At 42.0% G+C, this 16294-nt stretch overlaps 1 protein-coding gene across 2 annotated transcripts in view; it reads right to left on the bottom strand.

Annotated features, from left to right (window-relative positions):
* The window catches only part of oca2 (oculocutaneous albinism II), an 86097-nt gene that overhangs the window by 21767 nt on the left and 48036 nt on the right, over positions 1 to 16294 (bottom strand). For both annotated transcript variants that reach the window (XM_033620927.2, XM_033620928.2), the window contains exons 19-23: positions 7365 to 7492; positions 6661 to 6720; positions 5777 to 5881; positions 1229 to 1322; positions 382 to 475 (exon numbers count right to left, since the gene is read on the bottom strand). In XM_033620927.2, coding sequence (XP_033476818.1) covers positions 382 to 475; positions 1229 to 1322; positions 5777 to 5881; positions 6661 to 6720; positions 7365 to 7492 — 481 coding nt within the window. The remainder of the gene's footprint in view (positions 1 to 381; positions 476 to 1228; positions 1323 to 5776; positions 5882 to 6660; positions 6721 to 7364; positions 7493 to 16294) is intronic.

The raw sequence follows: 16294 nt of genomic DNA, 5'->3' as shown, positions 1-16294 counted from the left end.
GTCCCACTTGAGAAAACATTGGTCTGCAGCTGGGGAGCACTCTCACCTAGATATCACTCCATCTACCTTCCCTTCCTCCTCCCGATGACAAAGTGAGGTCATACACGACGTCACTTTAAAAATGTTGATATGATAGGTATGAAATGTACAAATGTAACATATTTGTGGTTTGCAGAGACGTACACTGACAACATTTTCAGGACTGTTCCCAGGCAGCTCAATACACACTGCTGGCATCTCCCATTGTGCTACAGGATTCACAGTCATGCACAAGTCTAATAAAGTGAAAATAAAGCAACCTTGGGAGATTTTAAAATATGAGCTTTGTGACTTTTCTTTTGTACTGTTGCACTGCTTGATCTGTCATGTTTAGTGACATACCTGAAGAACTCGATGAAGGAAAAGCCGTAACCGTGTTGCTCTGCGATCCCTGCACACACAACATTGGCTGATGCTCCTATCAACGTGCCGTTTCCTAAACAGACAGAAAAACAGCATGAAGGACTCCTAACAGGAATGCAACTCGATGTTATTCAGGTCTGAGTTCGCATAAAACACAGCTACAAACAGCATGAGCTCAATGAAAAGGACAAGTATTAAACATGTATGCACTGCTGTAGCAATAATTATATTACTAATTATCTGTCAGCATACTCTCAGTATTCTCAGCCTTGATCTAGTATAAAGTTTTCCTATTTCTAATCTGCTGAAGGCAATGTTTTGACAGTCAGAGTGCGTATCCATCCCGCCGCTCAATTCAGCTCACATCTCAAAAGGTGTCAGTGTGTGGATGGAGCTGGGCGGTGGCAACATTATAGCCTACTGCCAATCGATAGGGACCTGTCACAGTGCAGTTGATTAAACTGAAACGCTATGACAGTTCTCTAACTCTCTCACTCTGTGTGTCCTTCCCACTCACACAGCCACACTGTGCTGAAGGGCCGGCCGCCGGGGTGTGGTAGAGCCTGAATGAGGCGAGCTACGAAGGCCTTGGGCAGCTTTCACAAAAAGCACAGCCTGACCTCCCAGAGGAGCGACACAGCTGTACAAAGTGCAGCTGTCACCCAGAGCATATGATGTCTCCTTCTGGCAGAGGCCATCGATAAAGATCCACACCTTTCAGACTGGGATAAACTATGAAGTCCCTGGTGACTGTGAGGGATATTTTGTTGTTTGCTTTTAGCCTAAAAACAAATACTCCCTGTTTTTATATAGAATAAAGTCTTACCCCCGAGACAGGCTCCCATGGCCAAGGCGAAGATGAGAGGTTTTACTGGCAGGTTCACATCTGCATCCTGACTGAGGTTGATGAGAACTGGAATCTGTGAGTACAGAGAAGATATAAATGTAAGTTACTGAAAATATACACTGCTTTTAATGTCTTAGATACAGTAGCTGACAAGGGCAAATGCACTGTAAAGGCCCCAAATATTTTAATCATGGCAAATGTGCTGCAGCTTTAGAAACAATGCCAATTTCAAAAAACATTAGAGAAAATCCAAATGTGACAACAAAAACATGCTGCAAATACACAAAACTATTTTATAACTATTTCATATGCAATGCTTTTCAAAAATAATTTCAATAAGAACGTTGACATGAACACATTTTTTGCCATTATTCTAGCTGAATTTGATATTAGTCTCAAACTTCCAAATACTAGCAACCCCCCAGTATATACACACAAACAGGGGCTCCATTTATGTGATAGGTTTTACATGCTACATACAGTAGGTGATGAGCCAGATCAGATCCCACTTCTCAGCCGTGTCCCAACCATTTCATTTCCTTAATATTGTTGGATTATTTTCTGAGAAATTTACTTAAACTCCTGCATCGCCTCAGAATATGAGTCTAGAAATGAAACATAAGAGCGTTCATGTGCAGCGTAGCAGTGAGTATTTCCATTGGTTCCTGCTGGTGTAAACAAATGTTGCATGACGGAATACTGGCGTGCGTATCACTTTCACTTATATCAAAATGACTGCCCCTAGTTGGGAAAAGCAAAACCCTGCTGCGTATTTTCAGGAGACATAAAAAGAAACTAACACTGTATCCCAATGGCGACATGATTTGCATGTGGTCGGCTGCCACAGAATCATTTGTGCTTAACATTGAAGGGAAATACACTTATTCGTCTTATCTTGTCCAAAGACACCTGAAAAAGCCACTTAGCCGGCTCGGTCCAAATATTACTAAATCCACTTTTTGCACAGATTCAACAAGATATAACGTGTTAACTAGTGAACTTTATTTTTACCGTTGGACAAAGTCAGGCGAGCTGTTTTCCTGTTGCCGGTCATGCCAATCTAAGCAACCACTGTAGCTTCATATTTACTGTACAAACATGACAGTGGTGTCACTCTGAGCAAAAAAAGCAATCCAAGCTGTAAAATAAATGTTGGCATTGTACATTTCTGAAAACCACTCATGTAATATCTGTATGGTACCATGGAGCGGTACCATACCGTAGATCGCTGTGGTTAACGTGTAGTTATGTTTAGGCACAAAAACCATTTGATCAAAGTATGACCTTGGGATCTTAGGATCCTTCTTCTTCTTCCAGCTGTTCTCTATAGGGGTCGCCACAGCGAATCATCTGCCTCCATCTATACTCCTCCTATCCTCTGTGTCCTCTTCCCTCACACCAACTGACTTCATGTCCTCTTTCACTACATCCATAAATCTCCTCTTTGGTCTTCCTCTAGGCCTCTTGCCTGGCAGTTCCAACCTCAGGATCCTTCTACCAATATATTCACTATCCCTCCTCTCAACATGTCCGAACCATCTCAGTCGGGCCTCTCTGACTTTATCTCCAAAACATCTAACATGAGCTGTCCCTCTGATGTGCTCATTCCTGATCCACCCTCGTCTCTCCCAAAGAGAACCTCAGCATCTTCATCTCTGCTACCTCCAGCTCTGCCAACAACATCGCTGGAATCACCACCATCTTGTACACCTTTCCCTTTAATCTTGCTGGCACTCTTCTCCACCTGTTCCAACCTGCATGCACATGTTGCTTCACCTCTTTTCCACACTCTCCGTTGCTCTGGGCTGTTGACCGTAAGTACTTAAAATCCTCCACCTTCTTTATTTCTACTCCTGTAACCTCACCATTCCACTTGGGTCCTTCTCATTCCCACTTTCCAGGGCATACCTCCACCTGCTCCCTGCTCTCACTACAGATCACAATGTCATCTGCAAACATCATAGTCCATGGAGGTTCCTGTCTAACCTCATCTGCCAACCTGTCCATCAGCATAGCAGACAAGAAGGGGCTCAGAGCTGATCCTTAAACTTAAACTCCTCTATCACACCTACAGCACACCTCACCACTGTCTGACAGCTCCCATACATGTTGGGATCTTTGGATCTGAGGATAAGGTTATGTTTCGGCTTAAAATATCTGCACTTAGTGGCACAATTTCTGTTGGAAATGCAGAAATGTCTTGCTAGAAAACCCAGTTTTGGTGGCACGATCGGCACCAGAAATGCTGCAATGTTTTACTAAAAAACAACCGGTTTGGGGCTTTTTGGTCTTGAACAGTGGGCTGCAACTTGGCAGCTGTTTTGTGCAGGTGTAACACCATCCACCATTCCCTCCTCCAGTCAGCTCATATACATATAATCAGCACTATGTCACTTTAGAAATGCTGATGTGATACATAAGAAAGCAAAGTAGCCTATTTCCCAAACTATCCTCTACAAACTACACGTAAAAGAGCCTCCAAACTGATCCATTCATAAATTCATTTTCTGGTCTGACTGTGGTAAAACAAGTCTTTTTTTCAGCTCCAGTCTGTTGTGACAATCAGGACATGCTTTCTTATTAGCTGTGCACTGAATTGAGAATGGATGCAGTTTGAAGTCCTCTTTTATTGGCAGAACAACGCTTGCATGGGCCTGAAAATATGAAAGAGGAAAATCCCTGGATGCAGTGGTTGACTAGTCAAAAAAATCTGGCTGTTTAATTCTTGTGAGCAACATCTCATCCTGTCAGTGGGATAACATCTCTTGCTTTTCTCGCTGTCATTTTAATTGCGCACTCTTGGCTCCTCTAACACATTGATCTCTGTGCAATCTATTGATTTTCAGAGAAACAGACAGCTGACAACAAAAGTGGTAAAAAATGATCTGATACTTAAAATATGTTATGTCACTGGTTAGGTAGCTGTCTCTGAGAGAATCTTTCCATATACAGCTACCAGTTATCTTATGGAAAGTCAGATACAGTACTGTGTTGTACATTCTTCACTCACAATGTCACTTAAAGTAAAAATGGGCAATGCTATTTGCAATTAGATCAATGTTGTTTTCTCTGGTCTTCTTTTAGGAAACTATCAGGCATGTGATCCTACACTTTAGGTTTGAAAATATTGTTGCAGGTCCTGGCTGACTATTGGAAGACACAGTGTTTTAGTAATACATGATGCTGGGAACCACATATATGTCAAGGTAGTAGCTGACGTAAAAACATTGGTCCACAGGGGGAGCCACAGCGATCGGTCGCATTTTAGCCATTTTTAAGCATTTTTCTGTTGTTATAGCGCCACCCAGTTGCCAATTAGAGTTAAATTTCTCCAGTCACCTTGAGGCGTCCTGTTCTACATATCTACCTAGTTTAGTAAAAATCCATATGGCGGTTAGGCCTAGATAAGAAATTAGCTCTCTAGTGCCCCCATTTTGTTTGATGGGGTCAATAATGGAGGGGTCCCCTCAGATTATGTGTGGTCATATGCCTACAAAGTTGCGTGGTGATCAGTGAAACCCTTGAGATGTTATACACCTTTATGTGATGAGCCACGCCCTCCGCAATATTCATTGCCTTATAGAAGCTCAGTTTTAGTAAGTTTTCCAACTTTTGCCAAGAGGGAACTTTAGATATTGGTCCCTAGATTATGTTCACCCAGTTTCATGCAGATCGCTCAAACTTCCTAGGAAGAGATCAATTTTAAGTGTTTTTCAAAAAATTCAAAATGGTGCAAAATCTATATAACCGTAAGTTATGGGTTCTTGAGGCAAATGTGTTCCTCATGAGGAGAGGCATCTCTGTGCAAAGTTTCATGTCTCTACGACATACGGGGCATGAAGTATATGCCCATTCAAAGTTTGACATTTCAATGGGTTGCTATAGCGCCCCCCTTTGGCCAATTGATGTAATATTGCTTCATTGGCATCCTCCCATGACCCTCTACCACTGTGCCAAATTTCACATGGATTGACCAAGTCAGTGAGGAGAAAAACGTGGAACAGACACACAGACAGAGTTTTCATCATTATATAGTAAGATTAATAAAATGAGAAAAATAAAACAATTTGATATGCATGATTGAGAAACAAAGGGTCAGAACTATTAATAATTAATAAAAAAATAAACAAAGTCTCTGAAAGAGTGAGATGTATTTTTAGAAACACATGTAAGTAACAGGCTGAAGTTGACACAGCGTCCTAGGCTGTCAACAACAAACGCACCCAGGGTATCTTGGACATATGCCGACATGGAAAGTCCATGACCAAGCTTTGATATGTGACGAGGTCAGGGTGAGAATGTGTTGGAAAATATGGAAAAGCAGGTCCCCTTTAATGTGAACAAGCAGTTTAATACTTTAGTTCAAAGCAAGATTAGTAAGAAGTGATAAATGATGGTGAAACCAATGATTCTGGATGAGTTTGTTACTGCTTCATGTATGGAGATGACTTGTTTTAACTGTGTGTGTGTGATTCCACAGCGATATACTGGAGTGTGAAATTAAACCATCGTGCTGCAGCCTCTCACCATGGTGGCAGTGAAGGGAATGTTGTCAATGAGAGAAGAAGCCAGAGCCGAGACCCACATCACCAAGATAATGGCTATAGCCAAACGCTGGTCTTCTGGCACCGCCTGAGAGGAGAGATAGTAAGAGCGACAGACAGATAACTGCTACTTTCATTGCCACTCAGATACGCACACGCCCTCCCCCCCTCAACCCATCACTGATTTAAATCAAACACACCAATTATGTTCATTCTTTGACACTGAAGCTCTCTTCAGGGAGGAGAGGCTGAGAGGATGAAGCTGTCTGAATGCGTGACACGACCACAGCTGGTGGCGGTGTCTTTGAGTTTTATCTCCAAGCTCTGCCATACACACACAGGCCAATTCTCCACATGTGACAAGCATGGTGTTGTTTGAATCCACGGTCTTCTCTTAAGGTTAAAGGAGGCAATATCTTCTCCTTTCACCTGTCCTCCACTTGTATCGAGAGCGAAAGGCCATGCAATTCTGCCCAGCATGTCGTCCATTGTTTGGGGAGCCTGAGCAGGTCAGAAACCATGAATAGCACACCACCTGTCATGTGTGATTATTGGACTCATAGAGGCCGGCTGTGGAAACACAAGCCGACGTACCTATTACTTGTGCAATTCTTTGCTAAGAGACACCTCGCTTGCATGATGCACACAGTCTAGGCTATGGGTGAGAATTACCCCAGACCCCCTTCAACTGCTGACAGGAATCAGATGCAGACAAAATAATTGAATTCAGAGAGCTGTGCAGGACAGAGGGATCAATATGCATGGAATGCAATATCATGTCACCTGTGCCCAATTATCAGTTGTCCCAGTTGTATGGTGCCCTGAGTGATGATTGTTGTGTTTGAGAATCAAAAGGGAAAAACTCACTTTTATAAGCAGTGCTGTCTGTTCTCCGATATAGTCGATAAGCTGCAGCTGGGCTAAAGCCTGAAAAATGAAGAGAAGATTAATATGGGGGGAAAAATCTGAGGAGAATTAGTTACAGGTGGGATTAAACCAAGAGAAGAAAAGCAATTTGGTTTTTATTTAGCGGCTATTAAGTCGACGGAGACAAATCTATTCTTGTTATCGTTATTGACACAGAGAAGGAGAAAAATATTCACACACTGGTGGCTGTTCCTTATGGGGACGGCTCTGTGACACGATATAATGTTAAATGCATTCAACACATAGTTTCGCCAGCGTCTATATCAAAGACTCAGAGGGAAACAGCAAAGCAGTTAACATTAGGCTGTCTTTTCATCCTTTTACTGGAGGCTCATGGGTAAAGAAAGAGATAATTACTTTTCAGATTGTAAGCTCACTGACTGACTGAATTTATCTCACTGCCCAGTTTACTGTCAGTAGATCTGAGCACTGATCCTGCTCTCCTTTAGATGCTGATGTTACATTCAGCCCAGTTTTGGCTCACTCTTTATTTGATATAATTACCTGGTGCGACAAGAGGAGCCTGTAAGCAAAAAGTTGTTGTTTGGCATCACTTTTAGCTTTCCGCCTTTTTGTGCGAGGTCCAAAAGCTCTTCAACAAATATAAATGGGCTTTCAGTCAATGCTAGAAACATGTTAAATACCTCCATCAAAACGAAGAGGCCCGCAAAGAAGAGCAATGTGGCCCACTCCACCCGGTGCAAGATGATCTCGAAATCCTGGATGTCAGCCAGAACCAGAAGCCACAGTGCACCCAGGATAGCAATCCAACCTGAGAGAGGGGACAAGAAACGCCACCTGACATCTCCCTTTATAGCTGCAAAACACTCTCACTTACATAAAACATTCTTTCATGGTCTGATCCAACAGGCACACTTATTTTCACAGATGTATAACAGAACATATCAAACACGACACATAGCGATACTTAGGAGACTTTTTAAATGATTGAAAAGTGTTAATTAATTCAATGAAATGCAGATCCATCTGCTCTCAATTCACTGAAGGTTGTCTTTAATCACAGCTCTCAAAAAGAACAGCAACCTTTAGTGAATGTTACAGATGCTACATCGGCACTTTTACATCTCAGGGCCCTGTTTCATTGATTTATAGCGCATGGTCCAACTCCACTTTTACTGGTTAAAACAACACATAATCTGGGTACAAAGGAAGGCACAAGGGGTTGTATTTAGTCCTTAAATCCATCATAGGTGTGTTTTGGGTGTAACATAAACTCAACCAACTGGACTGTCATCTAAAATCCAGGTGTGCCTTCACCTGACGCACTGCTATTTCCAAGGTGGATTTAGGAAACTGGAGAAGCAAGCAGTTTTCTGCTGAAAGTAAGGCCACGGTCACACATGAGCGAAGTTTACTCTGGCAAATTTTCCACCCCCATTCACTTCCATTCAATGTGAGCAGAAGGGCAATTAAACATTCGCTTCAACTGAAAAAGCAAATTTCTATCTTCGCATTTTGTAGAGTTCTTTGGTGAATATACCTCAAGTATGTGAAGGAGACATTGATTGTTGACGTGTCTAAGCAGTCAATATTGTTAGATACTGTCCCACATGACATATACTACACTATACGATACGATACAATACGATATGATACGATATACTTTATTGTCCCACCAAGGGAAATTTGTCTTGGACTCAGCATCTGCGCCACAAATGCCTTGACAGCCACAATGACAACAAACAATACATCAACAGCCATACCATCCCAACAACAGTTACATAACAGTATTGCACATATCCCATAACCAGTGTTGGGTAAGGGTTACTTTACACTTACACTTACTTACTTTTACTTTAAAAGTAATTCCAATGTTACTCCCTGAGAAAAGTAACTCAAGCACTTTTAAAGTACTTTTGAGTATTCTACATTTCCTATTGGGCAATGGACCACAGGGCGCTAAGCCTACATTTTTTTGTCTCCAAACTTAAAGTTATGGACCACTTGCCCTTCACTGAGATCCAATTCTCCCATCACAGTCGTCACTTTGACCAGTAGAAACACAGAATGATCTGCTGCCGTAGACAACTGTGTGACAACAACACCCCAGCGTTTTTAATATTTCCTCTAGGGATGTTACCACACAGAGTAAAAGGGGGAAATGATGGTGTGAAACAGCAGAGGCACTTTGTCAACCCGCTGAGTTAACGTTACTGTCATTAGCATCAAGCTAGCAAACAATGGTGCATAAAGTAATAACATTAACAAATAGCGGCGGGGCTTTTACTCACTACAATTGCAGAGGCTCCCAGCTTCATTTGAAACAAACTACATTATAGACGGTCCGTTATTTATTAATCCCTCTGTGTGTTTATATATTTACCTTTTATCCGCTCTGTTGTCTTTATAAAGTTAACATATCGCATCGTCATTTCAAACTCAACACTTGTTTCAAATTAAAAGCCCCTTATAACCTCGGCTGAGAGAATCCCTCCATTTTCTAAATAGACTTTTATTCTGAAACATTTGTCAGAACTTCCTGTGGAAGATACAGTATCTTGACAGTTTACTTATGGCGCTTCAAATGTAGCTCCTGCTATCTGCTGACGCTTTTAGGTGACTACAACAACATGTCAGCTGGCACATGAACAGACACAGTGACTCAAATAATAGTAAAATAAAAATAGGACAAGAATAACCCGATGACATCACACACGCCGTGAAAGATGACCGGGGATAATTGGTGAGTACCAGCGTGTAGCGTGTACCAGGCATAATGCAAGTCCTGAGTCTGAAATATGTCTGTCAGCGAGTCCTGCTCCACCTACTGAGACTCCACCATAGACAACAGCAGCATTTCTCCGACCACGTAGCGAGCCACAAGCTCCGTGACTTCTTTCAGACTGATAGCTTTAACGTTATCTCTGTTATTAGAACCAAACGACAGCCGTTGCTGTTTCGGAGCTGAAGGACCAGCGTTCTAAAAGTAACGGAAGTAACTGATGTCTTGTTTGAAAATGTACTTAAGTATTTGATTACTCAAACAGCAAACTAACGCGTTAGGTTACTCATTACTGCAAAAAGTAATCAAAGTACTCAATACCCAACTCTGCCCATAACATTACACATAACACATACACATACCATATGCTAAAAGATCACCATAATAAAAGAACTATAAAGCACTATAAAATTATTGCACAATCGTCGGCCTCAAGCAGAATTTTTTAAGAGTTTGATGGAGGTTGGATCAAATGAATGGGGTGGATGGGTCCAACAACCACTGACTTTCACCCAGGAGGCCAGTGTTTGCTCCGTAAGATTGTAAAGTCAAACCCTGTTCTGTTTTCCTTAACCCAACCATGTGAGTTTATTGTTAAAGGAAAAAAAACGTCAACTTGCGGTGTCGTACCAACATATTTTGAAAGACACTGTATGCAAACTGTACATTTTCAGTAAAAACATAAGTGTATTTTGAAAATAGACAATGCATGTAACAGTCTGAAGTTGACACAGCATCTCAGAACTTCAACAACCAACACACCCAGGGTACCTGCACGTCATATGTGGACGAGGTGATGACGTTGGAGTGAGAATGTGTTAGTGAGTTGGGATACAGGCATGGTACATAAAAAAAAAAAGAAAGAATGTACCAATAACAACATATTTCACGGTATTTATTAGCAAGCTAGCTGACATTAGCTAGCAAGCAAGCTTTCTATGCCCATCCCAAAAGGCACTGCCCATATTAAGCAAGAATATCGCCTCTGCAGGAGATGGTCACTCGCCTGCAGACGCCTGTGTGTGACCATATCTTAATGCAGTCACTGTAGAAAATACACACACGACATACGTCACTCTCCATATGTCATCTACAAAATACATCCTCCCAATTTGGCATTCTATTCAAGTAGCAAAATTCTCCCAGCTCTCCCTCTGCCTCGTCTATGCCACTGCTGCCCTGTGTCGGTACTGCTGCCTGTTCTCTCAGCCCCATCTTCACCCCAGCATCCACCTGCAGGCTCCAGCTATGGGGGTGTATATTTAATCATCACACCCTGATATCTCATGCAAACATATCTGTGGGGAGTTATGAAGTGATGGGTGCACAGATGGGCACAGGTACATTTGCTACTTATACAATCTTTGTGCTTGACATAATTATGAGTTCTCCGTCGGTTTTGCACAAGCAGCGACAGTTGTGCTGTGTTGTGCACTGCTTTGTGACTGATAGGGCCCTACATGTAGATCTTCATTTCCACTTTTTGTTGTCACATATAAGTCAGTTATCAATATATACTTAAAACAAATTTATGAGTGAAAATGAAAATGCCAGAAAATCAACATGTGAGAATTCAATCTGAGTGTTCAACACATGCCCTCGCTATAATCGAATAAACAGATGAAGTGGTACTTTTTGGAAACAATGAATGAAGTATTTGGTCTGTCTTGGTGCATCTGATGAAGCACTCGTTATCACAAAAATGTAATTTCGACACATTCTAGTCCAGAGGACAAAAGTTGGCACCAGCATACTGATATTTACAATGGGAGAGTGTGCATCCACTTGGAGAAAATTTGATTAAACAGGTGAGCACCAGTAATTGCTTTGGCCGAGGCCTTTGGGGAAATAATTTCACAACTGAGGGGAATCAGAGAAGAAAGAAGAACAATGGAAGGACACAAAAAGGAGAGTGACAGAGGGAAGAGACAGAGAGACTAATAAGAAGATCAGGACTAAAAGAGAGACTCAACAGCTTTACAGCATGTTTACATGAGCACAGCTAGCTGAGGTTTTTCTGATAGTCTGGAGTTCAGCAAGAGCTGGGATGGTAATTTGTGTTTTTAACAGGATATTTGGTTCCCTGGCATTGACTTAGATCTTTAGATGATTATACAGGTATATCTTGAAGGTAAATGTCGGCCAAAGTGTGAAGAAATGGACAAGGGGGAGGGGCAACAGAGAAATAGGTATACCTGTTCAACTGCTCGTTAATGTATATAGTCAATCAGCCAATCACGTGGCAGCAGCTCAATGCATTTAGGCATGTAGACATGGTGAAGACGAGCTGCTGAAGTTCAAACCGAGCATCAGAATGACGAAGAAAGGTGATTTAAGTGACTTTGAACGTGGCATGGTTGTTGGTGCCAGACGGGTTTGTCTGAGTATTTACTGGGATTTTCACACACAACCATCTCTAGGGTTTACAGAGGATGGTCCCAAAAAGAGAAAATATCCAGTGAGCCAAAATGCCTTGTTGATGCCAGAGGTCAGAGGAGAATGGCCAGACTGGTCCAAGATGATAGAAAGGCAACAGGAACTCGAATAAGCACTGGTTCCAACCAAGGTGTGCAGAAGACCATCTCTGAAGCAACAACACCTTGTCCAACCTTGAAGCAGATGGGCTACAGCAGCAGAAGACCACACCAGGTGCCACTCCTGTCAGCTAACAACAGGAAACTGAGGCTACAGTTCACACAGGCTCACCAAAACTGGACAATAGAAGATTGGAAAAATGTTGCCTGGTCTGATGAGTCTGGATTTCTGCCGCGACATCCAGATGGTAGGGGCAGAATTTGGTAAATTACACTCTCCTAAGAACAGGCGATCTTCATTAGAGTCAAGTGTGACATTTCTGTCTCATATCGATGATGTCTGTTGAGGGTCTTTCTGGATAATGTTTTCATTCCTATACATGAGGCTCAGCTAGAGTTACCTCAGTGTGCTTTAGTATGACAATAAAAGGCCATGTTGGTGGAGGACAAATAAATGACATTTTTCACTTAAATCTACTTATTCTGGTGATGTATGTGTCATTTGACAAATATTTAGATTTTTAGCTATCTTTCATCCCTTCCATTAGAAGTCCAAAGATAATTTTGTCAAAAACAACTGATCAGTGTGTTGAATCATAAAAGCTAATACAATGTCAAACTTCCCTAAGTTGTATCAAAAACAAGGAGATAATTAAGAATAAGCAGCCCGATAGCCACTGCACACTTCAATGATTCTTCCTATCAACAGAGGACAGGAAATACAGACTAACTACACTGACATATTCCCAGGCTGCCTCCTGAACAGAGCCAGGAGCCAGCAGCAGATAACAAACCTAAAGAGCTCTTCAATTAAAACGAGCTTTTAGGCAAGTCTGAGTGTTTTATCATAGACTCATCTATCAAAGGCACGACAATGGTGTCTGAGACAGGAAATGTGCAATGAAAAATGTCTCATCCTGCTTGTCCATAAGGTACACAGAGCAAAGTAAATGAACACAAGGACGAAGCCAAAAGATAAAGAGATTTGTGCTCTGGCTTGAGCATCTTGTACACTTGTAAGCATATGGTTCGATAAGAAACTGTGATGTTTAAGGTATTCTGCCCAAAGACTCAGAGTAATTTAACATAAGGAAGAATTTCTAGGGTGAGGGATGTCAAATATGCTTTTAAACATTATTCTGGCTTGGAGGAGGGGCATACGAGTTTAAATGTTTGTATTTTGTATTTATTTTACCACCAAAATTACACCATTTATCATAGCCAGTTGGATTTTTCAAAACTTCCAAAGGTTCTTGGACACACCACGAACACTTCCATCAGAAAAACAAACAAAAAAAACAAGTTTAAAGTAGTGATATTTCATCAAAACCACTTAATTCTATGTCTCTTTTCAAATTTGCACAAACTAACCAACCTGGTCTCATTCCGAAGTCGTCAAAATCCAGTGCTTGGGCAGTGACTTGCAGCGTCAGACACTGACGACAAAAGCTGTCCTTTAATGTCGGCATGATACGCTGCTGGTCGCAGTTATATTTTAGCAGTGCTCAGCTGCATCAGGGGGAAACGTTGCGGAACAAGAACAAAAGTTAAGGTGGCGAAGGGTGGTAGGGAGAGGGGTGTATGGGTCCAACAAATACCAACATTCACCTGGGAGAGCAGTGTTCACGTTTCACAAGATTATAAAACCAAACCCTGTTCTTTTTTCATAAACCCAACTACATGCGTTAGTTGTTGGCGACAAAAAAAAACGTGACTTTTCGTTGTACCGATGTAGTACATTTATTTTGAAAGAGACTGTATGTAAACAGCATCTCAAGGCAATTGAATCGAATGCAACTGGACTTAGTTTTGTGTTAGAAGATGTTTCACCTCTTATCCAAGAGGCTTCATCAGTTCATGCTTGTCTGACTAGGCTGGAACTAGTCTGACAAACTGGTGTGGAAAAACCCAGGTATTTAACCTCTGAGGAGGTCTTCACAAGGCCAATGATGTCACTGGTTCGTCAGTGCTCCAATGGTGTGTCAACAACGGTCGCTGAAACTCCTGCTGCACCGGTGGTCGTTGGGAGCCTGGTCTCACTCGAAATCTGGTGCTTGGGCAGTGACTTGCAGCGTCAGCAACGTACAATAAAAAGGCATCCTTTAACGTTGGCACGATGTGTTCGGTGGCAGGGAGAAACCCAGTGGGACAAGAATGAAAGTTAAGTAAAGTTCATGTAGGGCAGGCGGTAGTGGTGGTCGATGGGTCAAACAAACGCCAACCTTCACCCAAGAGAATGGTGTTTGTGTCCCACAAGGTTATAAAGCCAAACCGTTTGTCTTTTTTCCTAAACCAAACCACATGCATTAGTTGTTGGAGGAAAAAAATGTCAATTCATGTGGTTGTACTGATGTAGTGCAACCAATGCACCCAGGGTACCTTTGACATCATAACTGAACGTGGCAGGACCATGACCAAACATCGATATGTGACGAGGTTGGAGTGAGAATGTGTTGAACTTACTATCATGCACGATAAGAGTGAAAAACTTTTTTTCATATTCAGGATTTCGTCTTCAACTTTTAATGTTTAACTTACAAACATCAAAGAGTAAAAAATCAAAACACTTATTTGTGGTGGAGGGAGGGTCATGCATTTTCCACCAGGAACCCAGGGAGGCTATATTTAAAGCTTCAGGGAGGGTCCAAAAGAAACCAAGAAAAATGTAGTCACACCCAAGCCACCCTCCTACTCTGATAAATAAACAACAATCCCTAAAGTCTTTAAATGTTTACAGATTTCTTTCCACTGTTTCCCACTTTACAATCCACACAGTATTCTCAGCATTTTTCACAGCTACACTCGTCTGATTTCTGCATGGAGATCAATGAAGTTTCATCCAAACCACAGCTGTATTAAACCACAGACACATTCAAGGGATCAAATGACCAAGTAATAATCCGTCCCAAATTAAATCTTACCGTATGAAGTTAATGAAATTTTAATGAGGCTCAATGTTAAAAACACGTGTGAACGAATAGACTGGGCTTGCTGCAGTAGTCAACCCTGACTGTGACCTGCATGCATTAATGAGAGCCGTGTTTGGACGGGCGCCTGTCCCTCCACGGGGACAGAAAACACGCTGCTGTGGGGTCATTCCCATTTAATAAATGTCACAGAGAGGTAGCCTGAGCAGCGGCTGTAATTAACCGAGCATGTTTGGTGACTGAGTGGCCTCAGCAGCGAGGGGAGAGATGACAGGGTGGGCATGAAGACAGCCATCTTCATTTAGGGATAGTGTTAGCATTAACGAGATGCTGTTAAGGTCGCCTACCGAGCACACATCAGAGACGGCGCAGTCACACGTGTCAGACGGACAAGCTAACCCTCATGTCCGCGTTTACTAACATGCTCAAAATATACAAGCAAGCAGAGTCAGAGGCTCGCTTTTGTGGAGGCAGAGCAATCAGCTGACTGGTAACATCCAATCATATCCATACAGGTGGTCTTTGTACAGTAACTTTGGATACTGACTGACCAGTGACATTTGCCATTATAAAGTCATGGCTGGGTTTTTACAACCATATGGTATTAATAGTTATGACATTTGACTCCAGAAGTTATTAATATTAACACTACAAAAGGTTTGCTCCTGTTATGTACATACCACTGTATTTTCATATTCTCTCTTCGTGGTCCTGCTCCCTTTAGAAGCGATCGTTTTGTGCCATATCTTGCAGGAGATAGTCTGTTCCACATCTGCCCTCCTGAAACCGAACCACCTCCATTTGTTAGACCATCTCATGGATCTTTCTCCATTTTGAACTGACATGAACTCAGGACAATGTGTGACGTTAAATTGGTAGAGTGTGTAGCAGTTATGCTTTAAGCCGTGCTGGTTCTAAGGTAAGGTAAGGTAAGGTAAGGTAAGGTAAGGGTAAAACTTAAATGTCACTGAGGGGTCATAAGTAAAACAAAACAGACAGTACAATTCATAACACACATACATGTTGCGGTACGTGACAGAAGAAGCAGCCGGTAACAACATCTACATCCAGAGCTGTTCTTTTTTGGATGGACGAGGAGACACAGTTCATGCTGTGTCTGCTAGCTAACCGTAGCTAACTTGTTTGACGATTGTTTGGTTTGTGACGTAACAGGTCAACTGGAAAAAGGTCCAGTACTAACAAGCTGAAAGGGAGCATATCTCCTCCTATCGTAGCGGAGTCAGACATACTTCAGTCAAGAAATTGATTCCCCTCCTGTACTTGTATACTGGGACAAGGACAGTAGTCCAGTTAAATGGCCTTGTGGAGCTATACCTGTAGCTCGACTTAACTGTGCATGTAAACAAACT

Source organism: Epinephelus lanceolatus, chromosome 6 (assembly GCF_041903045.1).
Source record: "Epinephelus lanceolatus isolate andai-2023 chromosome 6, ASM4190304v1, whole genome shotgun sequence".
In the NCBI taxonomy this organism is placed as follows: domain Eukaryota; kingdom Metazoa; phylum Chordata; class Actinopteri; order Perciformes; family Serranidae; genus Epinephelus; species Epinephelus lanceolatus.
Note: the sequence above shows the minus strand (reverse complement) of the source record. Positions and strands in the feature narration are given on the sequence as shown.